The sequence below is a fragment of the Micropterus dolomieu genome, linkage group LG03 (assembly GCF_021292245.1).
Source record: "Micropterus dolomieu isolate WLL.071019.BEF.003 ecotype Adirondacks linkage group LG03, ASM2129224v1, whole genome shotgun sequence".
Taxonomy (NCBI): Eukaryota; Metazoa; Chordata; class Actinopteri; order Centrarchiformes; family Centrarchidae; genus Micropterus; species Micropterus dolomieu.
The window spans coordinates 2,890,212-2,917,991 of NC_060152.1; the positions used below are offsets into that span (position 1 = coordinate 2,890,212).

The following is a 27,780-nucleotide window of genomic DNA, read 5'->3' on the forward strand; positions in this document are numbered from 1 at the left end:
ACACACACACACACACACACACACACACACACACACACACACACACACACACACACACACACACACACACACACACACACACACTCTATGCCAACTGCCAGACCAATATCAGTAAACAATGGTCAGTGATTCATAGGGCAACTTTTTGAAGGCTGCATTTTTCACTGAAATGCTGCTGACTGGTAATTGTGTACTTCGGTTCAAGGTCAGTATGAAGTGTCCAACTCTGACATTATCAACAACTCTTAACGGATGAGGATTCTCACAAATACCAGTTTATTGCTTCAGTTGTTTCCTTTGACAGGAAAAGTTCAGGTAGAGTGTGTTTTTAAGTTATTGTTAGTGTAGTTGTTTGCCTTACCACTGCTTGAAAATGTCCCCCAAATGTGTGGCCCTATCTCTGTCTGACTTAAATGCGTATCAGTTAAATCTTTACGTCCTGACTAGACATTTAAATAAACTTGCATTCATCACAGCTGGCACATGCATGTTGTGTAGTTGGTGTTTCAGACATTTCCCATGGCATCTGCAGCATTTGCCCCTTGTTACATCCATTAAACTATACAGGACCGGATAAGTCCAGGTTGTAGTAATCATAGTTGGGACTGATTTGGATAGTGCGTTGGAGGTCCGCAGTGGAGGTGGTTGCGGTCAGCTTCGGCAGATGTTGGTGCTGAGTGGGGAAAAGTGATGATTTCTAAGCAGTCCTCTGGCATGGCTCCAGCAGCTGAGACCCATCTTCAACACCCCCCCAATCTCCTGCCACGGACTGTTATCTCTCTGCTCCAGGCTGCTGTACTGCCACTTAACACACCAAGGCAGTATGCAAGAAGACACACACGCACACACACGCAAGCAAGCACATAGATCACAATTGATTAGGCTTGACTAGGGCTGAACGATTTTGGAAAATAATCAAATTTCTTTTTTACCAATATTGCGATTTAACATGCGATTACTTTTTAAGCTCTTCACCTTCTGTATTATTCAAAACGGACAAGCAGTAAATCAGTGTACAGTATGAACAACACAATATTAGATAGATTAAACATACACTGTTCTTTCTTGTGGATCAGGCCTGTGTTATGATGAAAGGAGCAATGGTGGAGAAGAAGTATCCAATTTTAATAATATGAGAAACATAATTTGAGTCAAGTAGTCATGGCACTAAATAACATGATATATCATCAGGTCGGCCTACCTACAGACCACGAGAAAAACTAAGTTCACCACAGTGTGCTGTACAGTAAGCGCTCAATACAAAACCCACAGTTCAACCACCAATTAATGCGTCCTGATCTCAGTTCAAATCTCCTCTATCTGTCTATAGCCCTGTCAGTTTGAGGTTCAATTCAAAAGTTGGCCAACGAAAATAAGAGGCGTTATTTAGTTTTGTTTTGTGTTTGATCGACAAGTTTAGTAATTCTCCGACAACACTGGAGTTCCCCTCCCCCGCAGCCTCCGAAGTTAATGCTTCATCTGCAGACTGCTTTACTCTTGGGTGTCTTGTGACCAGAGCGTATCGCGATAATATCGCAAATGCAATTAATTGTTCAGCCCAGGGCTTGACCAATATATTGATGCTTCAGTGTTGTTTTAGAGACTCATCATGTGAGCATACTGATAACGTTCCTCTAAAATGACTAAATGACTAATGACCAATGACCAATAATGAAACGGCAACAAAAAGTAAATAAACAACCCATGAAAATATATTTCAGATTTCCTTCTGCTCTAATTATCACTTGTGTGTGACCCTAATATTGTACTGTATCACTCAGGCCTAAATGTGCACAAACGTAGCCACATCGTCATCTGATTACATCACGTCTTTCCTCGTAAAAGCCACACACACCAGTCTCCTGTTGCGTATTGTGGCATGTAAGTGGTTTGTTTTCTGTGTCATGACTCAGTCACAGCCCTGTGCTCCTTCCCTGCAGGTTCTGACACATTCAGCCTCTGGCAGAAACATTGGTGGCGATGTATCAGTAATATCCGGGCCAGCGTTAGCCTAGAGGGCAGCGAGGCAGGTTGTCAGCAGGAAGGTCACCAGTTCACAAACCTCAACTGGCTGGGAAAATCGGTGTGACATGCCCTTTAGCAAGTCGCTTAACCCCTAAATGCCCGAGGGAAGCTTCATAATGTCCAACTGTAGAAGACTATGGTTGTATTGGAAAGCTTCAACTGCAACTGTGCAGGACTGTGAAGTGTGCCGTTGCTGAAAAAGAACATCCCCATGTCAACGTTCTCTTCATGAATAAATGTCGAAATCAAAAAATTGCCCTCAGAGCGTGTGGCTTTCCACCCACATCATTGGAATAGAAGATATAAGCTTTGAAATGCTTAATGTCTGCAGCAACAGATGTCAGGGATAATGATGCAACGCAACATTTTCTAACAGTTCTTTTATGGACTAATCTTTGTTGTAGGCTGCCCCATGGCTACAACCTGATGTGACCTCTCTAAATCTTAGTGGACACATTTGTACAGTAATAGTGTTTCTATCTCTTTTTTTTTTTATGCCATTTCTAATGCTCAGTTAAGACATTTTATTTGTTGCCCAGATTTTGTTCCTTTGCTGCTTTTATGCTGTTTTCCCTTTTTAAAATAACATTTTTTAAATCTTTCTGAAAAAATATAATTAAAATATATTTTACTCTCTAGATACTTCACGGAAATAGACTGAAATGGTGTAAAAAGATATGAGAACTATCTTGATACAAATGTGCATGAAAAAAATCTCACATTAGATAAGCATCACAGAGTCTTATCAAGTAAGAGTTAATCCACAGAGATGATCAAATTTTCATCACGTCTTGACAGCTGTAATATTCTAACATCTGTACTTAAAAACTGTAGACGTGTAGCAGCTGTACTTGAAACATTTGTGCAATTTCCTCAAGAGCTCTGAATTCCTTTACTCCGATTTTGTGCTTTTATGTCCATATTCCCTGAGTCCAACTGTTATAAAATGTAAAAGAAGAGCTTGTCATTGGCCCCTTGTGAAATAAACCGTCAAAACGTTCTTAGGCATTCCCCAGGGTTCTAGTCTGGGTCTGATGTAGATTCCTAATTATCAGCGCTAATCTTTTCATTGTCCAGAGCCTCTCTGTCACTCTGGCCTGTTCAGTGAGGCAGCAGACACACTCCAGGCTCTCTGCTTCCCATGTGAGAGCAGAGATTCTGCCTGACATCAGACATGGGAAGCGAGCTCCGGCAGCATGAAGGGTAAAAGGTCGAGACTTGACCACCCCGGGCAGATAAAGCAGCCTTTTCATGTGTGATCAGCCCACAGCCTAAAGACAAATCTCTCTGTGTGCTGCCTTTGAACTTCACCACAACTGAAGCAAGCCCCCCCACTCACTCAGTGGCTAACGAAGGCTGTGAGAGAGAATGAACCTACACCTCTTTATTATTTATCTAAATTATGTTACTAACACCTCTACTCTGTGTAAAGATGAAAAGATTGAGTGTACAGCACATTAGGGACACCTACTCTTTTCAAGAGAAACACTAATGAGGGGATTCAGGTAGAATTCATTAAGATTTACTGATCTCTCTTATTAAATCTGAGCCAGTCAAAAGCAAAGCTATGAAGATGAACAGAAGCAGAGGACTTGAACATGGATTTTAGAAAATGAATGTGCTTAAGGAGCTGAAACAAAATATAAGAAAGATGTTGCCAGTTGTTTGTGCATTCGGTTTGTGCAGCTCACGGTTGATTTTCCATGTGGAAACCAGCCTCCCGTTCTTCATCAAGCCTTTTTACAAAATAATTATGACTCTTTCTCCCCCCCCCCCCAATCTCTCCCATCAGTGCATAATTCATAAGCAACTCATCGCAAAGCCAATTGCATCCACTCTAAACGAGCATGCAGTGTAGCGCCCACAGCAGCACAAAAGAAATGTCAGTCTCATGACAGACTATTTCACATTCTTTGTTTTGTAAGAATGGATGTAAATAGAGGGTGTTCTTCTGCTGCTGCTCTCCCAGGTAGAGGGAATGCAAACAATGCTGGAGAGCTCGTGTGGTGTCTGTACTCGCGGCTTTCCAGATGCTTCAGCTCTGTAATGCTGCCACTTGGCTCCCACTGTTGTGTGTGTGTGTGTGTGTGTGTGTGTGTGTGTGTGTGTGTGTGTACACACAGTCTGTATGTATATATAGAGAGCTATTTTTAAAGCTGATCCACAAATAGTAGAAACGGGGACTAAAACGGTCCTCGCCTCTGTTGCCATTGCTGGGCTGCTGCCGCCTTCTCATTCATTCATGAGTTTGCATGAATTTGCAAAAATACTCCGGGCTTTCTCTCTCTACTTTGCCCTTTTCATATTAGAAATTTATTTATGTTTGTACCCATCCTCTGTTTTTGATCAGACCACCCTTATTTCATGGTTAGTTAGATGCTCGGCTAAATTAGACACACATTTTACACTCTTAATTTTTCTCTGTGTTTTGTAGAATTAGGTCAGAGTTCAGCTTAGGTAATAAGGCATAATATTATTACTGGACACTAAACTGCATCTGCCAGCTTATTAAATGCTGAGGGTCATCGGTGGGAATCAGCCACCTCATACCTGCTTTGTGGATGTCGGGAATCTATCCTGAGAGTCTGGAAAATCATAATAAGAAAAGTATCGAAAATTGTTTAGATATTTTGTGTTGAATGTAGAATAATTTCCATCCTTGCTGTCCCTGCCTTATTACCCTGCCGCTATTGACACAGATCGTGTTAAACAAAGGCTAAGGCCTGTGTTCTGTCAAGGAGTTAGCACAGATGAGGTTGATGTTTGGAAATGGAAAATATGTAGAATCCACACACTGGGTGGCTCCTGTCTACTCTGCCTTCGATTGGGGAAACACATTCGGCGTGTCAGGCAGCCCCGAACGGGCAGCCGGTAGCCGCAGGCGACCAGCAGATCAGTGATGTGGCGGTGATGCCTCTAATGAAGCTGACACAGCACAGCCTCCCTCCTTGCGGGCCCCTGAGGGCCTCCTGCTCTGCATGTATAACCACAAACACTGCAACCCCCCCCCCCACAATGCCTTCATGTTTCAGCTCAGCGTGCTTCTGATTTGATGGCGCCTGAAATGCGTTGCTGCATCATTATTTTCGTATTGTATATGAGGGGTCAATGCAAATACAGTGTTTGTTATAGCTCTGGTGGGTCACAGTATACAAACAAAGTATCTCCTCCCTTTTCAGATTCCCTCTCTGTCCATCTGTTGAATGCCTCTGTGTTTTTTTTCAGGAGCTGCCCAGTTAAGGTGAAGGGGAGGGCAGAGGACCCCAGTTCCGCCAGACTGTGGATGACCTGCAAGTGGAAACAGGACCATGATCTGAAGAGGGCACAGCACACCGAACCCCGTTCTTCCTCTCCTCCTTCTCCCTATCTTTTTTCTTTTTCATTTTTAAAAAAAAAAAATATTTACGTGGTGACGGCCTCCCTGCCCGGCTGCTTCCAACAGTGTCTGCGTGCACGGAAAGGACAAACTGAAAGAGACCAGACATTTTAAGGAGGAAGAAAAACAACCACATCCATCCGTGACCTCTGATCTTGCCACTCCCCCTTGCCCCTCCCACCACATCACCGGAAACATGGGGAGGAAAAAGATTCAGATTCAGAGGATCACCGACGAACGCAACAGACAGGTTAGCACCAATTATGTGAGCCAGCAATATCTGAATGTATAATAACTTCTTAATTTAACTAGCTAGCGGCCGCATCAGTGATCAGCACCCTGATTAGAGCATCAATAACGCAGAGACAGGTGACAAATTAAAGGTGTAGATGCTTTGCTGATGATGGCTGGAAATAGTCCTGTATTAATTGTGGGTGGATGGGAGGCTGTACTGTAGCTTTAGTGGTAGAGGAGGTCAGCTATTAACCGTGGGGTTTGTGGTTTGATCATGCTGATCCATGCTGAGCAAGACACTGAAATCCAAATTGCTCCTGATGTATGATTGAGTCTCTTTGGACAAAACTGCAGTCAAATTAGTGCAATGTACAGTAAAATAAGGAACATGCATGCAAAGGGCTGACGTTAATGTTATAATTACTTGACTTCCAGTGGTATCATACTGTAATATACTAGAAATGATATGGTTATCCCATTAATGTAATGTTTAACTGGCTTGAACTCTCTGTATAACTAAATATTCCTCTGATCCATCCTGCTCAGTTCTGAGAAAGATGAATCATTTTTACTCCTCCACCACTGAATTCCATTGTGGTGACAGGAAACTGTAACTCATGCGATAACAAATTCCCACAGGGATCCTTTCTGTTTTTACATGTCCCATGTAGCATGAACAACATTGTGGCTGATCTCTCAGCACTTCCACAACAGAACAGTATAATAGCATCGTGTTTTATGAGGCTCACATGACTCTGCAGACCAATCATAGGGTTTCTCAGACTCCCTTCTCCGTGAAAAAGAGCAAGAAAGTATAATATTCCCCCCCCCAAAAAAAAAAAAAAACCCAAAAAACCCAGCTTCAGTCCCTCTGGTTACATCAGCGGCATTGTCAGAGAGGATGAAAGGGTAAATGATCCATCTAAAATGAGTCAACTGGTAAATGGGCTTTGCTCCATTGAGCAGATTGAGTAATGGATTTGACGTGCCCACCTTCAAAAGCAGAGAGTGAAGAAAAACAAGACGGAGAGAGGAAGAGAAACAAGGTGCCGGGCTGAATAAGACCCGAGCAGTGAGAGAGCGAGCTGGCCGTAGGGTTTGGAAAATCATCCTCAGTTTTCTCCTCATCAATCTGTGCAGGTTGCATTTCCATAAAGGAGAGCAAACTGAGCCTGCGGGGGGTCAGCGGAGTAGGATGGCTTGTTATTCATCATTACACAATTAGACATAAAGGATGGAGGGGATGCAACTTTTTCCGGTCGGGCAGGTTCTGGTTAATGGAGCCAGCATTTATATCAGGTGTCGAACAGTTTGTCAAAAGGGTGATGCACTCTGTGGTAATACATGTTCATAGTGTCAGAATCAAAGATCACTCATTATCAGACCATTAACAAGCCAGTGGTTTCTTAATCACAGCGGCAAACTGATCTTTGAGATGCCCTTTTGATGTCTGTATTAAACCAAAACTGCTCTCAGCGTGTACATTTCTCATTCTCTGTTTATCTGATACTCTTATCCAGAGCAATTTACACAGTGAAAAAGGATTCAGTTCTTCTATTAACAACACTCAGAACAAGTCTGCTGTGTTTTGAAGTGGAACGGAGTATTAAGATGGTGAAGAAATAAGTGCTTTTTACACGCTTGCTCAGTGTTGCTTCAGCTAATGAACAGTGCCGCTTCTGAAAGGAAATCAAATGAATTTTGGAGTACATGCAGCCCGTCACCCTCCTACGTGTTGATTCAGAGATGCTGCCATAAGCTCTGCAAAATAAACAGCGTTCAGAGTGTGGGCCCCGGCTGGAAACATGACAGCATCCCAAATACCACGTTTCTAATGGAGACAAAGAGATGAGAAAGAAGAATGAGCAGGACTGGAAATGTTTGGCTTGATCTGATGGATTTTTGTTTTTGGATAGTGTTTGTCACATCAAAAGTATCAGAGAAAGGGTTGACCTCTTATTGACACTGTGACCCTAAAGGCAGGAAGAAGTGAAGAACCATACATTCATAATCAAGACAGAAGTGTACATAAAAACTTATAGAGAGATGTTACCTTATAAAACATCAAATCACACAGCTTAACTTTATGTTTTGCCTCTGCTGACTTCCTAAACTAAGCTGAACACTGATGTTAAAGATTACACTTTGCACTGTAGAAACCTGATGATGCATTTAGCTGTGTGTATTGCTTCCAGTTGCAAGAACTTACTTTGCTGTATCTCTGTTTTACTTAGCTGAGGCTTATGGGTATTGTAGTATTTATCGCTAACCAAACCAAACGGATGGAATACATGATTGTCATAGCATTAACCTATAATATTGTTAAATGATGAGAAAAGTAGAGGTGCAACGTTGGAGGAGCTGCTGATTCAGGTAGTATTTCTTTCCTCTCTGAATAATCATTTTAAATTTCCAGATTCCAGGATAATACTATAAGTTGATGGCCACCAGTTCTACATATTTCCATATGTTGACAGAAAAAGAAACATGAATTCTCAGCAACAGTTGGGTATGACTGGTCGCTCCAAATACCAGGAGACCCATGGGCCTCAGCTGCCATTGCTAATAAGCCACTCAGAGGCACAAACCAGAGCTGTAGAAAATATAAAATGCTTAGTTGTTGCAGCTGGGAACAAAACATGGCACTGTTGTTGCTTAATTCATCCCACATTGACCCAGAATCTGAAAGTGAGTGATTCAAGCAGCAGATTGTGTTTTCAGTTTTCTACAAAGTTTAATATTAATTACACAGACAACACAAGTTTAAGCTATGAGACCTTGGGAGTCATAGTTATCGCCTTCAGTTTTTATGTCCTCAGGCCTGTGACTTTAGCAGATATTTTCTAACATAGTTGTTTTGGTTGTTGTTTTTTGATGATTCAACCAGGAGAGTTTCATGTCCATCCAAGCTTTGGTAGTGTCCGCAGTGTCGGTCGCCTAACTTTATCTATAAGATAATGGATGGGATTTCACTTGGATGCCTCAAATGACTTCTCCCACTTTGCAATTGTGTTGAGGATATCATTAAAAAAATCTGGAACTCTGCACTCCACATGTGGCCCTACAAATCAGTAGATAAGATATAGCTGTGTCACGTTACAAAGAAAAATAAGGCTAAAATGGCCTTGAGTCAGTTTTTCAAGTTGAAAAGCAAGTTTCATCCATTCAAAATACTACAGATCCCTAAAACCATCATGTAATGATCCGTATCTAGTTTTAACTGTTCAGACCTGATTGTGTGAGTGAGACTGTAAACTAGCAAATGAAAGAGAAGTTCTAGCTACAGGAAACAGCGAGAGGAGGTTGCGGTTGTCAGTGGTGGTTTCCTCATCCATCTGCCACACAACCACAACCTCGCCAAGACAGAGAGAGAGACACAAACACACACACACGCACAAATGAAACCACTCGCCCCCTTTCTTTCTTTCTCTCTTCACTGAGGATGTCTTATTCTTCAGTTGCCATTGGTTACCTGGCAATTCTGTTCTTAATGTCAATTACCTCCAGCTTGTTTATCCTTTGTGACAAACGCCGGGATCTAAACCGAGACCCGAAGTCTCTACCCAGCCGCCCACTTTTTCTAAGAAAAGAAGAAGAAAGGAAAAACAAGGGTTTTATTGAGATGTTTGGAGTCATTTTGTTTGTTTTCAGCACTGGTGAATGACCTTGTAATTTGTTAGGAGAGGAGTTGTTGTTGTTTGCAGTGGCTTGTCTCTTCATCACCAACCACTCTCATCATCCTGCACAGCCGTAATTTCCTCCCTTTCCAACATCGCCACATAATTTATCTGCTCATTCTCTGTGTGAGAGAGGGAGAGAAGGAGAGGGGGGGGATATGTAGATAGACAGAGAGATAAAGATGGGGTGGGGGGGGCGGTGGAGAGAGAGCGAGGGAGGTAAGATGATGGTAGCAGTGTGTGATGAGGTGGGAAATGGGGGGCGGAGGGGAGGCAGGAGGGGAGTTGGTTGCCCATGGATACGACCCCGATATAATTTGATTTGTGGCAGCAGGAAGCAATGAGTGAGCAAGCGCGAGAGGAGGGAGGGGGAGGTTGGTGGGGGGGGGGCAGAGCGGGGGAGCGTGGATGTGGGAAAAAGCGAGAGAGAAGAGAGGAAGATAAAACGAGGAGGAAGACAGAAAGAGAGAGGAGGGACGAGAGAGGCTTAAAAGATGCAGGGTGCTGGAAAAAAAAGGAGCAGGAGATATGAGAGATGGAGTGATTGTGGGAGAGAAAGATGGCTGCTTTTCTAGGTTTCATCCTCGATGTCTCTATCTTATCTCTATCTTTTCCTCCTTCTTTCCTTATTCAATTCATTTCAATTACATTCAGTTCAGGCCTGCGCTGCTGGCAGAGCAGCCTGCAGCCGAAGAAATACAGTCTGCATCAGTGCAGGTAAACCATAGTAACAATGACAAGCACTACAGTCGCCATTTAAATATCAATATATCATTACTACAATGATTTGCAAACAGTATCAGCACAGAATAGTATAATTACATTATACAGAAAAGATCTTAAAGACTGTCAGCGTCCATCAGAACTCTATTTTAAGTTTAAATAAAATCTGCTGTTTGCTTGTTCTTAAAACAAAATGCAAAATGCAGACCCATGTGCTCTTGGATCACAGAAGTACTGAAAACTGCACTTCAGCTCATGTCCCCCAAACTGTGATGTCACCGCAGGTGTTTTAGCCTTTACGCCTGATGGAAAATGTGTTGATGTCACACGCTTGAAACCTCTCTTCCCCCCTTAACACCTTCATTTAATTCCAGCATCCCATCTGTGCACACACTTTTGTGTTTGCATTGCTCCCATATCAAACACCAGATATTACAGTGGTACCTGAAGCTTCTTCTTCGTTCTTTTGTCTTAATCTTTCTCTCCCTGTGTGTGTTTGTGTTTGTACAATCCTGTGTGTTTAATCCAAACAAAGCCAAATCTCCCTGGATTGTAAATACCAGTTGGTTATAGCAGGGAAGCACTTCTAAAGCCAACCAGCAGACAACAAGGGACCCTGTGCTTCAGCAATACTCCCAGTTCTGCTTGTTCAAGTGTGTGTGTGTGTGTGTGTGTGTGTGTGTGTGTGTGTGAGAGAGAGAGAGAGAGTGAGGAAGAGAAAAATAATGTGTGACAGAAGGAGAGTGTGGAAAAGAGAGCAGGGGAGAGTGTGTGACATAGAAGGAGCATGGAAAAGAGCATAACAGAGTGAAAACGACGAGGAGAATGAGTGTGACGGGAGGAAAGGAGTGTGTGGACGGGAGAAAAAGCCTGTGTGTGTGCGCAAACTACAAACTGATTACTTGAAAGAGAGCATGTTTAGACACTCTGTCTAGAAGTCTGTTTCCTAAAACACACAGTACTTTCATACAATCAATCCTGATTTTGTCCCAAATACCTCTTACTGTAAACTATCAGCCTTAATGCATGACTGTAAAACAGTGATTTTGTTGTCACTGCTCCTCTAAATCACTGGTCTCTGATCCAGGAGGATCTTAAATTAAGCCTTAAAGGAATTGTTCAACATTTTGGGAAATATACTTTTCCACTTATTTGCCAAAATTGAGATTGAGAGTCCCTGTGAAGTTGACGGCAAGAATTTCAGGAAGTCACTGCTCCCAGTCAAGAAATAGTCATAACTCACCCTAAAACCTCAAATTCTTACTGTTTGGTTTTCGTACAGATGAAACAAGATATAAGGTGATGGTTAGTGAGCTTTAGAGGTGCTACGAGGCAGATTTCTTTAACCTTTGCACAGAGTAATACTAGCTGTTTCCCCCTGTTTCTAGTCTTTGTGCTAAGCTAAGCTCACTGTTTCAGCTTAGTTTACCAGGGATCATCTCTATATTTAACAGACAGATGTGAAAGTGCAGTACATTTTCTCATCTAACTATCGAAAGTGAACAAACTTCCCAAACTGTCTAACTATGCCTTTAAATGATCAGATTTTCTTTATTTATTGATTTACCAAAAACAGATTTTCAAGCAGATTTTAAGTCCCCACACATCCATGTGTTGTTGCCGGCTGCAAGAAGATTCTGTTAACCTTGATACGAGATTGATTTTTAAAATGTTTGATTAATGGACTTTTTAAAAATATTTCTTAAAAGTAAGCATTAATTAATTCTCTTCTTTATTTATTTTACTTTCACAAGGGTCTGTGAGACATACATTTTGTCACAAGGCCCATGTCTGCAATAGTTATGACTATCTGCACATACAGTGTGTGAACATATCTGCGTATGCAGACGCCCAGTGTAGTATTACCAGACTCTTGCTGTAAGCGTCAGTTTTGGAGTGTACCAGGAACTTAACTGAAGCTGTTTTGGCTGATTGCATCAAATTTTCTTATAATGGGTCATGACATTTTTATGGTATTTTGGTAATCTGACAGCAGCAACAGAAAGATATGTCACTGACAGCACATGTAAGACTGGTCCAGCTCTTGGCCCACATCGTCAAACATTTAGGGCAAAGTGGCCACTTACAGACATATTTTTCTTAAAACAAGACCAACAAATAATAATAATTGGGTAAGATAATTCTACTTGTGCCCAGTTCGGTTTCCCTTTTTTTTGAAGAATATTACTCACTTTGGTATTGGTATCATGAAACGTTACAGGAAAAATTTAACTTGTGTTTGTTTTAGGAAAATCTGGACTTTAAACATCTGATTTTCTTTCTTTTCTTCTCCACCTCTCCCTCTCCTCCTTACTTATCATCTTCTTCTACCAGGTGACGTTCACCAAGCGGAAGTTCGGTCTGATGAAGAAGGCGTACGAGCTGAGTGTCCTGTGTGACTGCGAGATCGCCCTCATCATCTTCAACCACTCTAACAAGCTGTTCCAGTACGCCAGCACCGACATGGACAAGGTCCTGCTCAAGTACACCGAGTACAACGAGCCGCACGAGAGCCGGACCAATGCCGACATCATTGAGGTAAAGCGTGGGAGGGAGTTGTGGTGGGTGAAAAAACGGGGAATCCTGTGTCCTTGGACTTTCCGAAAGATTGAATTTGCCTAAATGTAATTCAGTGACATTGATTGGACCATGATGAAGTCCTCAAGTCAAAAGGTCCAGGTCACTGACTCCCCATTATTGATGGAATCAGTACTTCTAGAGGAAAATCTGTTTGCTGTATTCTTAGTTATTGTTTATCCTGGTCTTTGTTGGTGCACCCTACAAGTACTTTTACTATTTTTCCCAGTGGGGGCATTATAATTTAACCTTAACTAATCTAATCTCTTCCTCTCCAGACTCATTCAGACTTAATTAAGTCCAGTCCAGTCTATCAAAGCCATTCTAGTCTGTTTAACTGAACATGAACTGCTTCCCTGTGTCTTTAGTTTAGGATGATCTGATGAAGTCCTGCCTTACATCCAGCTGGGTTCTGTATAGCTATGGATTACTTATTTTATTGTTTTGACAGGTTTTTACCAAAAAGTAAGTGTAAAAACGACCGGTTATGTTAGCTTTCGACAGGGCCAGGCTAACTGTTTCCTCCTCTTTCCAGTCTTTATGCTAAGCTGTCTCTTGGCTGTAGCTTCATATTTAACAGAGAGATATGAGAGTGGTATCAGTCTTCTCATCTAACTCTTTGCAAGAAAGCAAATAAGCACATTTTATAGATACAATAGGGAGAGAATGCAAATGAGCTGCCGATTATGCACCAGAGTCCCTAGTTAAGTTGTCTATTATTGATTTAAAAAATTTTAAAATGTACGTTCACAAATAAATCCATGAGTTGTTTCAGTCTGTTTAAGACTGAAAATGTTGAGCCCTGTATAGAACCCACTGCATCCCCTTAAACCCATTTTGACCAAACTGCTGTAGTACACTATTTTAGTCCAGTACATTCCAGTCTGATCTTTTCCAGCCCAGTCTAGCCCAGTTCGGAGTTGTCGAGTCCAGACTATCCCAGTGTTGTTTATGGCTGTACTCTGGCTTATTGCCTGCTAGCTTGCAGGGAGGGCAGAGGTAGGGACAGCTGGGCCTCACCCCTCCTCCCCGCCTTACCCCTCTGGCATCGGCCCCGTGTTACTCAGAGACGAACAGCAACAACAGCAGTAACGAGCCAAAGGACGATGCCTGGAATCAATTGGAAACCACCTCAGCACAAAATGGCCACCAGATAGAGGAAGAGCCTGTCGAGTGGCTGAAAAACAATGTTTGTTCATTTACATATTGACTAGAAGAGAGGTCAGTGGTGGGGTTAGCTAAGAAGGTGTAAGGGCAATCATTCAGTTCAGTTTTTGTGTTTTTGTAATAGGAATACAGTTTTCCTAACGTCTTTCCTCCCTGTGGGAAAAAGCTTCGCTGGAACTCATCAGGCGTATACGGAGCACATTCACATGCCTTGCTGACCCTTTTATACATAATGGCCCTCTCATGAATTGAACACGAGATGGTTAGGTATGATTCAGCGAGCCGTGTACAGTGCAGTACAGCACTTAGGCTTCATATGGAGTGTGGACTTATAGCTGGATCTGGCTTTGCATTGAATATTTTTCTCACTTGTTTTTACACGTATTGCTGCAGGAGTTCATGATCGGTCAACCAAAAAACTCTGCCAACATGAATTCACCACTGTGCTGAAAACTCAGGTTAGAGTACATATTCCAACGAATATGACAGACAGACAGAGCAAAGCAGAATGTGACATGGCCAGCTTATGAATAGATTTAGGCCGGTAAAAGGAGCACTGGCATGAAAGTTAAAACTTAAAATTAAAAGACTGAGTCGCAAAGTCCTGATCTGTTACATAAAAATATTTTTGAATTACAGGGGAATTTCAGATGGGGAAATTTGTCACACTGGCCACATTGTTTTGGAATAAAACCACATTTGTAGCATTAAGTAATATTGTGTGTTGGTAATGATGTAGAATGAGAACAGAAAAACCGTAATGATTGTATAGTGCGAAGGAATTCCCAGGACTGACTATCAGTTGCTTCTAAACTCCTGCATGATCTCCATGCTAAACTAGTGAGAATATTCCGACGTAATTAAATATCAATTTCAACTCTTGGTTCTCTGCCAGTTTTGGATTTACAGCCTCTACGAACAAATCGATACCTACCTGTGTCCCAGGAGTGGTGAGCCTTGACACCAGATGATGAGTTTTATTTCCCCTTTTTCGGGCTTTTTTATCAAATATGTTATTGGAAGAAGCCCAGAGGCTTCAAAGATGGTTTGATTCATCTGAACCCCTGGGAGCCTCCTCCAACCTCTCACTGCTGTTTTAAGGCATCATATTTTTCCAGGTTGTCTGAAGTTATCCACAAACATCAGAATCAGTCGCTAGCTAGTGTGCTGGAGGTGTTTCAGATACAGATAATAGCCCCCCCCCCCTTCACTGCAACCTTTTTAGGAACTGAAAAACCTTTTCTATAAAGAGCTGATGTCACGCCTGGACTTTCTCTCGTTCAGCATTTCTTTAACATGCAGTATGAGGCTTATGGATAATGAGGTTTGTTTAAGGGTTGATAAAAACAGAAATATTGAAGAAAAAAACAATCATATTATTTTTTTTGTTTGGTAACATTCATTTTGACAGAGAAATTAGGATCTAATGCCTCTGGTACTACTTTCCAATGGCCCAGGAACTAACATGGTTGAATGTATTTGGTCAATGATTGGTCAAACATAAGCAGTTACACAAGGTTGCTGCAACTTGTACAACTTTCATTCCACAAAGCAATTACTTGTTTTGCTTCTTGTAATTTTAACAATAATGTTGTTTTGTGAAGTGTGCTGAAGAACTGTGGTGTAAATGGAAACAAGAATAAGAAAAAGGGACTTTCCTACTTACGTTCCTATTTGGTTGGGGGGGGGGGGCTTGAAGTCTGTGGGGCCAAAACACCATACATCCAATGAAATTTAATCCAATAATGTATAAATTCCAGTAAGGGCTGAGATCTCAGTAAAAGTTGGTGAAGCAGTTTTTGATTTGAGTGGGCAGAAGGTAAGAGAGTTTGGTGCCATATTTTTCACCTCCGCTTCTGTCTGTCACTTCCTCTGTTTCTTTTCACCCTTCTTCCTCTCTTTCCTTCCTCCTAATCTCCTGATTTACTCGGTCACGACCATTTCTCCCTTCTTTTCTTATCCTTCTCTCTCTGTCTGTCTCAGAGTGTCAGCAGTAAAGCCTTTCTGTAGGCTGTATCTCCAGCTGCAGATGGCTCTTAAGTGTGTGCGTGTGTGCGTGTGTGCGTGTGTGCGTGTGTGCGTGTGTGCGTGTGTGTGTGTGTGTGTGTGTGTGTGTGTGTGTGCCATGGCAGGGCGTTGGGCTGCTTCGGGCCACATCAGCTCAAGCTCCACTGGCCCTGTTTGTGTGCACACATGTGTTTGTGTTTTCAAGTGTGTCACTCTGTCTCTTTCGCTGTCTTTGTGTGTGTATGTGTGCATGCATAAGTCCACCTCTCTCTCTCTGTTTGCACGCTCCGCAGTGGCCCATGAGAATGCCTCATACAATATTCAGGCCTGGTGAGCCTCTCTCAGTTGTGTGTCGGACTCTGTGTGTGTGTGTCCTACATGGGCGCTTTCCTCCTATACTGGCCTGTATAATGCACATATTTAAAACTACAGCAACGCATTTAATTTAGTGAAAAAATGATATGTATGTAAAACCTTGATATGTAAGGTAACTGGTACATACAGCCATCACATAGATGAGGTGGAGTAAAATGTGTAATATTTAGCTCTGAAAAGTGGGAAATCCTGCAAAAGGGAAACATTCATGATGCTGTTTAAAGGATAAGGCTGGTGTTATTCTAAATCACATAAATAAACAAAAACAGTACATTAGTCCATCTCTAAATACTTTGAGTTTCCTGCTCTGTCTGTGGCTCTTGGCTCTAAGCCCATTGGTTCCTACTTCCATTTTTTATAAGGCTCAGTAATTTTTTAAAGCAACTGGCCGTTGTAGTCTTCTTCAAAAGTTACTCAAACTGGATGAAATACTGCATTTGTTCGTGAAGCAGCGGATTAACCCGCATGTGTTTCTCTAGTGAGTATTTGGTACACAGCGCATGTGGGATTGAGTCAAAATAAACTGCTGTGTGTGTGTGTGTGTGTGTGTTCATGGTAAAGAAGGAACATGTCACCCAGTGCAACAGTGTGGCTCACTGATGTGTTTTTAGGAGTTTTTGGACAACAATGGAGCTCTGTGGCTCAGAGGAAGGCGAGACATCAGGCTGTGAGAAACACAGATCTTGTTCGGAGGAGAAAGTCATTGTTGGTTTTGAGGTTTTCAGGGAATTTGTTGACAATGAGAAAATGAAAGCATATCACTAGACTTATCCTTTAATAGAATACACATGTAGAGTATATAATACCTTTATTCACATCAGCTACAAACAGAGTCAGGCCTTTAGTTGAGACTGGCTTTTATTGAGATTTTATTGGATGTTTTTTGCTCACATTAAAAGCCTTTTAGAGGTTTAGGGAGTATAATACCTTCACTTCCCTGGAAGGCTTATACTGTGAAACATTGGCAGCGACGCTTGCTGAGTTTCAATAATGCGTACCTGACAAACATTTGTATGTTTGAACAGGTCGTTATTTGAGTACCATCTTTTATTTGATTTATGTCTTAACATCTTCTGTATTACCATATTTGTTTTGCAGTGCTATGTGTTCGCAGCAGTCAGCTGTAAGATTTCTCTGTCATCTTTTTTTTGGGTCACATGGAAGTACGCTGTATATTCAGAGGCCATGACGGGTAACTTGTAATGAAAACATTTGACACATGATATTGGGACTTTCAGGGGAATTCAGAGGACACCAGCCAATGTTTCAGTATGGATGAATTATACAGTATTTATTAAAGTTGCTAGATTATCTGCACTGGCACATGGTGTAACATCGCTGGTGGTGGACAAAGCTGAGACGTACAGAGTGACAGCGAGAGAGAGAGAGAGAGAGAGTGAGAGAGGATAATTGGATAGTCACAAAATGTGCCCATTTGCCGCTCTGCCTCCGTCAGTATCTCCAAGCAAGTGCTTTTGAGTATAAATTATGAAGTGTGGATAGTCACGCAAACACACACTCGCACACAGGCACGCACATACACACTCGAATTTTGGTTTGCGTACGGTCACCCTGCATGCACTCTACATGCACGCAAGCAGTGTCCCTGTATGCTTAGGAGCACTTAAGTTCACATCGGTGTGTGTGTGTGTGTGTGTGTGTGTGCTTGTGTCTGTGTAAGCGTTGACTTCATCACAGGGTTAGACATTCCTTCACTCCAGTGCAGGGCTGAGAGGCAATGCATATGCACACACAGCCTCTCTCTGAGATGCACGTGCTGCTTGAAAGAGTGTGTGTCTGTGGGCAGCCTGCCTCTCTTGCCAGAATGTGTTAATCCGCTTGACTGCAGATCCCAATCAGGGCAAGGGAAGGAAGAGAGCAAGGGACAGAGGGAACACGAGCGAGCAAAATGCTAAAAGACTGGCAGTGAATAGGCAAGGAGAGAAAGCGAGATGGGCGGAGAAGGGGGATGCCCTTTTTTCTTTAAGCGGCTCAAGGAAGGCAGATCTCACCAGCGAGCCTCGCTGCAGGGGCTTAAGGACTTTTGGAACCGCCCGGATCCTCGTGGGTCGTGGCCAGGGGAGCCTCACATATCTCCAAACAAAACTTGACAAGATTCTTCCCTTAAGTAACTGATTCCGTTAGCCGCCATGACAGCCTCACCATTTCCAACAAAAACTACATGACCTCAAAACAACAAACGGGTTTTTTCACCTCTCCCCCTGACCCCCCTGACCCCCAGCACACACACAGTTTGGAGGTATTGCCTCTGTTTGCCTGGAGATGCTCCTCCTCAGATAATCCTGCTTTACTATCCGAACTCTGAGGCCCTCTTAACACCTGTCATATCCTGAGGTCTTAATCTGGACTAGACGAGATCACTGCCAATGGAAGGCCTTTCCATATACATCCTAGGTCAGCTGATCACTCTCACGGGGACTTGTTTGAAGGAATTTGATTTATTTAAAAAGCCCTGAATCACTGAACAAAATGATGCAGCCAGCCACCAGGGCCATAGATACCATTCAGAATGCAGAGGTGGGTTATATTTTTACATTGATATTTGACAAATAATTTTTTTTTAAGGTGGAGTCTGATATTTATTAGTTTAAATGTTGTTTTTAGGCCATAACCAACATGACTGTTAAAAGAATTTACAATTTGCAATACCTGGTAGTGCAGAGAAACAACATTAGGACCATTATGAAGGGATATAATTTAAAAATATAACTAAAAAAGTAAAGCATTTAAAAAATAAACAAACTACCTGAATCTACCCAGCACCACCAACCTCACAGCTCTGATAAAGACTTCGAAAGGACTGTTTATAAAGAGCCTTTAAATATCACACTCACAGGAATGGCATTCAATATTATGATTTGATCAGTATTTTAGAAAACAGACTCATAAACAGTTTTTCTGCTCATAACTGCATTTAAACAGTTTGATTCTAAGGCAAGGTACAAAGCAGAGGCGTCTTTTGTCACTGCCTTAAAACAGCATAAAGTTAGAATTTCAAGGTAAAGGAATTCAAAAAGATGTCTTCTATGCTGATGTCATTGTGCCACATATTCTGGGAATTCTGATCAGACGTGAAATATTGACCCTTTTTACAATATGATTAATAGCCCTACAATGTAAAATATCTAATACTAAAAGTCCTTAATTGATGAATTAGTGACTAATTTCTGGACTCTTATTGTAGAGATAGAAACACTCAGAAATAACCCAAACGAAAACAGACACATAGCTTAAACTAAAGCCTTTGTTTTGCTTCTTTAATACAGGCAAACATACACCGAACAGGGCCAAGATGTTATCTGTTTTGACTGACGGGCCTTTTGCAGCCTAAGAGGGGGGGGGTCCCACACAGTCAGCTTCCTCTATAACCAAGCAAGGCCTCCCAAGAGCAAGAGAGAGCGTAGGTCCATTAACCTCATGGATAAATAATTCCAGTCAGAGCTGGAGGAGTAGTGGCTGTTTGGGTAGTGATGGGTTACCAAACAGAAACTGTTTGAAACTGAATTTAAAAGAGAGATGCAAGTACAGAAAACAAAGCAGTGTTGATGATAAATCAAACTTGACACGCTGATTTGTTCATTACAAAAAAATGGAACGGATCTTACTGTGGATTGTTTTTACTTTTTCTTGGTCTTTCTTTCAATTTTGGACATTTCACAGCTTAGAAGCTGTGGAAAAACTGTGAACATGATTAATTTTTGCTTTGTGTTGACCAGAGCTGGGCAGCAAAGACCCAACCTGCTACCTCAGTCCTTCTGGGTCCAGATAAAGTACACAGTCATTATCTAGAAATACACACAATAACACACATATACAAACTTACAAAGATACAGATACTCTCAGTTAAACTTGTGTATGTAGGTGGAAAAAATGGAGTTTATCTGCAAGCTGGTTTAAATTTGCAAAAACTTTACTGTTTCAAGCCAACCTTCGAGTTTCTCTCAGTATCAAAACCATACTGTTCTTACTTAAAGAACAAATCTAAATTTGTTGCGTGTTTGTTTTTGAGAAGACACATTTCTCAAATGTTAAATGTTGTATAAACACAAGCTGTCTTACAAGACTGTATTTAATTTACAAAAAATTAAAAAATTTAGATTTAAATCAGGAACTATCTTATCAAAGAAGAGGGTTCACAATCTGAACATTATAGGACACCTTTTATCTTTAGACCATCAGCTTAGATAAAGAAAAACTCCACAAAAAACCCTCAGGAGTAAGCGAGAAGGCATCCCTCTTCCAGGATGGACAGACAAACTGGGAGGGAGAAAAAATCGATTCTTGGATGCATCACGATGCGGACGTGAAAGATTCTGACCCGATTAACAAATGTCAAAAAATCGATTATTTAAATGTTAATTTATAACGTAATGTTGACGGAAGTGCAGCGCCCGGACCGTCTGTGGCGTGCACATAACAGTGGGAACAGTGTTCCCCTGTATTTGGCACAACACAACTTCCCAACTTAAATGTCACACAATCATTTATATCAATGAGCAAGTGACGCTCAACGCTTGGCAGCTCTCTGTGTATCCTGTGTGTGTGGACGAGCGAATGAGTGCGAGCGAGCGAGCGGCAGAACATGATGGAGAAAAATTTTAGCAGTAAGCTTCCGTCTGAACGTGCAGTGTAGGTCAGTGTGTCCGTTAATAAAAGTCTGTAGTTTCCCCAACTGCTGGAAAAGTGAAGGCTGTTAGCGCTAGCTAACGTCTCCCCGTACAGCACGTTTTATGGCTGTTAAGTAACGTTAGCTAAATTAGTAACGAAGTAATATTAATTAGCTCGGCTGTATGTCATTGCTAACTTACCTGACGTTACTTATCAAGGGTTGAGAACATCAGGTACGAGCTCAGACTTATCTGGTGTACAGCTCTGTCCCGTACACGTCCTGATAATTATATTTCGGTTTTCAGAGGAGTCCGACAAGTGGCTGTTGTAGAAATGGAGCTGAGTTTAATGAAGTAAATTAGGGATGCAAACTAGTCCTTTGAAGCTAATTAGGATTTTAATGCGCAAATAATGGTTAGTAATTATCCAGAGATCCTGCATAGAGAAAAATGAAGCATCAAGATGCATCGATAATCGTTTCATAATCACATCGCAGCCCTCTGAATCGAATCGTGAGGTGTCCAGAGATGCCCACCCCTACCACAAAAATGATATTTTTGTACTACTGAGTCCGTTTGCCCAGCACAAATATTAACTACACCAAACATTAGGTTTGAAGTTTTCCTGGAGACAGAACAAACAAATCCACTTCAGTCATTAAAGGATTCAGCACTCAGTGACATATAAACTGCCGCTTAAATGAGCCCTGTAGAGTTGTGAGAATGTTTTAGCTGAAGTGTTAATGTCATCATGATTTAAAAATGTCTCCAAAGTGATGTCAAACTCGTCCTCTCTTATGTCCTCAGACCGGGAGGAAGGGACACTCTTCTGTGGAGGATGCCAGGGCCACGATGGAGCTTTATAAAGTGGTGGAGGAGGAGTGGGAGAGGAATCTGGCCTCCAAAGCACAGGCCACTTAGTGCCAGATTTGAAGAAGCAACATGGAAATAAACTTTTAAGTTGACATTTGGTGTGGCAGGTATGTGGTTTGGATCGACTGACTCCCTACCTTGTTACTGGTAACTTCTACTGTCCTGTCGACGTGTGAATGAAGATACCAGGAAACTGTTCCCGCTCATTCAGTGTACTGGATAAGCTGCGACCAGCTGCCTGAAATTCAAAACTGTTATGTTATCATGGGAGAAGAATATAATAACTGTTGGGTCAGCCCTTCAGTTTCATTCTTTCTCAGGGTTTGCATTGTGTTTAAAAGGTGCTCCTGCCACTAGGGGGCAGTCATGTAATTATTCAAGCAACAGCTGTACCTTTATTGAAACTGTGCTTAAGTGATGTACAAAGAACTTGTGTTAAGGTGAAGTGTTCAACTCAGTCATGCTGTGGTGTATATTCCTCCTCTCGCCAGTTGAGCATGGTGATAGACATTTTAAGTCTGACCATTGAGCTCTGTCACCCATCAGTTTAAAGTTTTTATATTATTAATTATTTTTAGGTACAAAATTGAGACAAAATACTCTCCTGTTGTTCATCTTCGATCAACCAATCATGTTCTTCAGGTAAAAGGAAGCCGGGGTTTTAGAAATAATGAGTTCCTGCATGTGGCTTTTATGGATAAGAATTTTTTCAGACTAACCAGCAGCCTTACAGTTGAAGTATTATATAATTTCCACACACGTTTTGAAATGTGACTAAAATACTTAATTATATTTTATGTAAAAGGATGACCGTTGCCAAAAAACTAAACAAAACATGATTATATGAACTCCTAAAACCCACAGGATCTAGTATACGAGAGCAGGAGACGTAAATTTCAAAATAACAATTATTGGAAAAATATTTAAACACCTGATTTCCACTCAAATTTACCTGATAATGGAGGGCCAAACCCCCGAATCCCAGAAAATGTAGGACATGTCCTCAGTGGTAGCTACAGCACTCACGCTCTTCTAATCTCCTTGTACATACTATCTTCATAAAACTACTTGTTGCAGCAGCTGCCACAACCAATGTCCAGTTATTTATGTGATCTTTTTCCTGTCAGGTTTTTGGAATACAGAAGTGTTTACGTCCATACAGTTCATACAGCTTTCTATGCAATACGAGACGAGTTCAGTTATCTGCTGTTGATTCAGCTCAGTACTTTAGCTCATCATCTCATCATTCTGAGATATCAAAATAATTAAAGAGGTGGTATTCTGCTCATTTTCAGGTTCAAAATCCTATTTAGGGGTTGTACCAGAACAGGTTTACATGGTTTAATATTCAATAAACACCATATTTTTGTCATACTGCACATTGCTGCAGCTCCTCTTTTCACCCTGTGTTGAAGGCTTCGTTTTAGCTATGGAGTGATACATCTTGTCAGGACTACTAGCCAGTTAGAAGGAGAGAAGGGCGGGCCCTGAAAAGCCGGTAAAAAGCTTCGGTTCAGCTGTACATGTTCCCCTTACCAGCTTGGCAACATGGACTGGAGAAAGAGTTTCAGAGTGGTGAGCCGCTGGGCGAGCGTTATGACGTGCATTTTACTGTGTCGTCACAGGGATGAAAGGGAAGTAAAGGCTGGAAAAACAAGCCGTTTTCAGGCAGTTCAGAGCAGAGTTTGCTGTGGGAGATGGGAACTCCCTTTGGGCTGGACTTTGGGCTTTTTCACTTTGCAAACCTATTAGCATCCATCCATTGTCAACCATTTATCCTGCGTACAGGGTCACGGGGGGGCTGGAGCCAATCCCAGCTGACATCGGGCAAAAGGCGGGGTACACCCTGGACAGGTCGCCAGTCCATCGCAGGGCCAAAACCTATTACATGCACAAAAATATATATAACTCAATAAAGGAGAGGGGAAAAAGCTAAAAAGCATAACACCACCTCTTTAATGAAGTTGACATCACTGAGATAACTTTCAGCATGTGCTGTCCTTTAGACTACATTTTACACTGAGTCAGGTAATCTGGTCTAATGCTTAAGTTCACAATAACTGTAAGCATTTAACTTTTAACTTTGCAACTTAATTAAGGTCCTGATCACGTTTGATCATCATGTCACATTGGCTTAGAGCGAGACAATACACTAAGTTTATTATACTGAGAGGTGTTTCTCATACTTTGTCCTCCCCATTTATATCAGTGATGGCCGACATAATATTAGAAACACCTGTCAGTAAAACAGTCAGCAGCACCACAAACCCCAGCCTCAAATATGACCATCAACACCTCTCTAATATAGTTTCAACACAAAAATTATAACCTTAATGGATTTATTGCACTTTGGTTTGAAGTTTAAATTTGTGTTTTGTTTTTGTTAAAGGCTGGATATTGTTGCATCAAATCTGAATGTCTCAGCTGAGTGAAATGAACAGTGAATACTTTTGTTTGGTCGTCATCTTATACCACATTAGTAAAGACTTTTTTTTGTTCTTGAAAATGATGTGTGCAAATTTCTTTAAGGTGATGGATATGCATTTATCATCAGAGTACCCAAAAAATAGATTTAAGTGCCTACATCAGCATTGATATTGCTATAATAAATTTAGATGGCTGACTAAAATTTTGAGTATGAAAATCTTCCAAGTAGCTGTGTCTAACTAACCTCAATACCTTTTTTTTGTACTACCTGAAATGTGTCTGGAGAAACTGTACTGAAATCTGACATTGAATTTCTTTACTTTCATAAATCGGTTTAAATCAGCCAGTTCTAGACTATTTTGTTTAGACAATGTTCTTGCACAGCTGGTTGCATTTAACATTTGAGAAGTTATGCTTCTGTAGAAACAAAAGTCTAGCTATGGTGGCCCTGTGCGGCTGAACTTGAGCTAACTGCTAACATGCTGATGAGTTACAATGTTTTAACACGTTAGCATGCTAACATTAGCACTAAAGTCAAAGAACAGCTGAGGCCGAAGGTCATTAAGATAAGTGAAACCTTCGACATGAGTAAAGGTCAGAGGATCACTGAAGTCTTTAGGACACATCCCCAGATGATTATGAATTTCTACAAAATTTCATCCAAACTTGATCGTTAAGATATTTCAGTCAGGATCAAAGTGTTGGACCAATATTGTCATCCCTAGAGTCACGTTATTAGCGTGGCTAAAAAAAATTAGGCACTAGTATTGCTTCATTTTAAACAACACCTAACAGCTGTACTTCCACAGTCTCACAATGCTCCACTTCCTGTGTCCTCTGGCAAGTGTTTGTCCTTAAAGGTGAGCGATCAGCACGATTTCCCTGCTGTGAATTCAACACCAGCTCATTAATTATACAGCATGCCATCCTTCCTAAAAAAGCCACACCAGACACAACTGCTGGCACAGAGAATTAAAAAGGGAAGAGACAGACCAAGGCTCAGTGGCTAGACTTTAAAGAAAATGTTGAGAGTTGTCTGTGAGATTTAAAGTGCATCTGTGCAGGCTTGATCTTTGTTAGAAAATTCAACAATATCCTGCCAGAGTCTCTGTAATGGAGCAAGTGAAAGGTGTCCTGAGGTAAAGACAAGTCCTGTGTCTGTTCTTTGTCTGCTGACCAAACAGGCAGCTGAAAAACCCCACAGTATCACCACAGAGGACGCCAAAGCATCTGATGGTCACAGTCTTAAGTAGCTGGCAAAGGAGGCAGTGGAATCTCCTGTGCTGGAAATTCTTTAGCTGTGAACTCCACAGTGTTTTAGCTACTCAATGGGAGACACAGTAGAAATTTGGAACCACAGTCGAAAGTAGAGTCTACTTAAGATAATTAAAAGCCATAGTTAACATGGAAAGGCCAAGTTAATAAAGGTTTTGAATCTACTGAATGTGCAGCTTATCTTGCCTATTGATAGACTGCTGTGGTCTGGGCGTTGAATGCAGTAGAAAAAAAGACATTACAAAAGAACATTTTCTCACTAATGAAACATCCCAAAAGCATTTTCCCCATAGACCACCATCAGGACAGGACACCTCCAGCTGCAGCTGCAGACGAAGTCAGTTATTAATCTTTGTTATGTATATAGAATGTTTTATATTTTGTAAAGCTTTCTCAGATCCTAGAAAATCTATTTTTATGTGCATGATGTTAATGTGCCAACAGGCTGGTGAGCATGTGCAGTGAATGGCACAACGTGGAAACAAACCCAGACACTCAAACTCCACTGTCTTTCACACCTCTGCACACTTGACTAATTTCTGATTAAAGTGGACCTGACTGTCAGACACAAACCTCCCAATTCAGCCTTCAGAAAGGGGGTTCGCTTGCTGTTAGACGATCAGACAGACTTCATTTGAAGCAACTAAGGTCTTTAGGCATCATGTGAAGCCCCTCAGTTACAAGTAACCTTGGACTTCTTTATCTTTTGGGTTACAGACAGTATTGCAAAGCAACATGTGATTTAATCCATTCCCTAGTCTAGATTATCCCTCCTAAATCTCCTTGTGCATGGGCAGTAATGTGAATAATTCGATTTTATGCCCTGTTATTAGCTCAATAAGTAAAAGCCAGAGCTTTAAAATAAAAAGAGGCTTTGGGTTTTCCTCCTGTGGGTGTGTTAAATATGTTAAAAACAAGATTTTCTCCTTCACATTTGAGGCTGAATAAGAGATGAATATGAGAAACATATTTCAGCTCGCTGATCCTTTTTGTAATTTAGATTTTTGTTAAATGTGCTTCCATATTATTGATTGAAATACTATGCTCAACATTTTAAATTAAAGGAGATTAAGTGTTCACCTGCTGTATTAATAAATCCTTGAAATACATGAAAGAGCACCGTCGGTCTCATTAGGCAATGCAGTATGGATTTCATGGATTTATTACCCCCTGGGTCAAGTTATTGGGCAGTAGACTGCAGATTACCCTTTCCGCACACACGTCACACACCACAGATATTAGTCATGGCCCAGCATCAACCACATGTGCATAATTCGTTTTTTATTACTCACTGCCAAGCCATCAGGAATTTGTCCATTTTGCACATTGCCAGTTAACCTTACACATACAGTAAATCCACTGACTCAAGTGGTAGAAAGGTCGTCCACTAATCAGAAGGCCGGTGGTTCGATCCCCAGCTCCTCAAGTCCGCATGTCAAATTGTCCTTGGGCAAGATACTGAAGGCTGTGCCAGTGCAGTTGTGCAGGCACCTGCGTGAATGTGCGTGAATGGGGTTGTATGGTAATGTGCTTTGGGAAGATTAGAAAGGCTCTCTGTAAGTACAGTCCATTTACCCCGGCAGGATCAGCAAATGTGGAAGCATAAAGGGTCTTAACCGTCATGTATGAAAGCTGCCGAGGAGGAAATAGAAGTGTTTGGAACAAATAAAGTAGTCTTTCTGTCTTTCCGCAAGTTAGCTTGGACAGAAGTTTCAAACTGGATTAACTAAAACATGTTTAAATATTTATTTTCCACCCGCAATCTGACTTAATGCTGTTCTCAATTGCAGCCCCACTATAAAGGATTGAAATGGCTCATAGATTAACTTATTTAAAGCTCCACTAATCAATATTTTATATGTGTAATGTGAATGGGGTTGCTTGCATAGTGATACACTCTGAGGTTATTGGGTCTTCAGGCAGGGTTGTGACTTCAGTAACCTGCTGATGTTGGTTTGCACATGGAAATTGTTGAAAAACCACTGACTTTGCAGCTTGTGATGATTTTAGGAAGGCCCATGAAAATTATTTTTTTGTTACTGTTCTTGTCAACTTCCGTTTCCTTCCTACGATGCTGAAATGCAGAAAACAAAATTATAACTATTTTGAAAACGGAACAAGATGGCATCCATTTTCATTGTCAGTCACCCTGCAACTCAGGACCCAGCGTCATCACCCACTCTGCAGCTCTTTAGCTTTCAGCCTCTTTTAGAGCAATGTTTTGCTTTTGCGGCGCATTTACCATTTTGGATCAGTCCCACAGCTCTTATCAAAGCTCGGATGGACAGAGTACACGACCTGCTCAGCAGCAAACAGCAGACAGACACATTTAGAGACTAGCTGGTGAAGAAAGAGGAACATTTAACAGCTTAAGAGCAAGATTCTTCCTGCAGGAGAGACCTGTGGAAGGGCACTG

The 27,780-nt window shown here is 41.4% G+C and overlaps 2 protein-coding genes across 9 annotated transcripts in view; both read left to right on the forward strand.

Moving 5' to 3' along the window:
• Positions 1–21,754, forward strand: part of isg20l2 (interferon stimulated exonuclease gene 20-like 2) — a 136,831-nt gene extending 115,077 nt beyond the window's left edge. For all 4 annotated transcript variants that reach the window (XM_046044991.1, XM_046044993.1, XM_046044992.1 and 1 more), the window contains one exon: positions 21,597–21,754. In XM_046044991.1, the coding sequence (XP_045900947.1) occupies positions 21,597–21,710 (114 nt within the window). In that variant the 3' untranslated portion in view covers positions 21,711–21,754. The remainder of the gene's footprint in view (positions 1–21,596) is intronic.
• mef2d (myocyte enhancer factor 2d) overlaps positions 1–27,780 on the forward strand; it is a 197,701-nt gene that overhangs the window by 35,492 nt on the left and 134,429 nt on the right. For all 5 annotated transcript variants that reach the window (XM_046044987.1, XM_046044989.1, XM_046044986.1 and 2 more), the window contains exons 2-3: positions 5,251–5,651; positions 12,370–12,573. In XM_046044987.1, coding sequence (XP_045900943.1) covers positions 5,598–5,651; positions 12,370–12,573 — 258 coding nt within the window. In that variant the 5' untranslated portion in view covers positions 5,251–5,597. The remainder of the gene's footprint in view (positions 1–5,250; positions 5,652–12,369; positions 12,574–27,780) is intronic.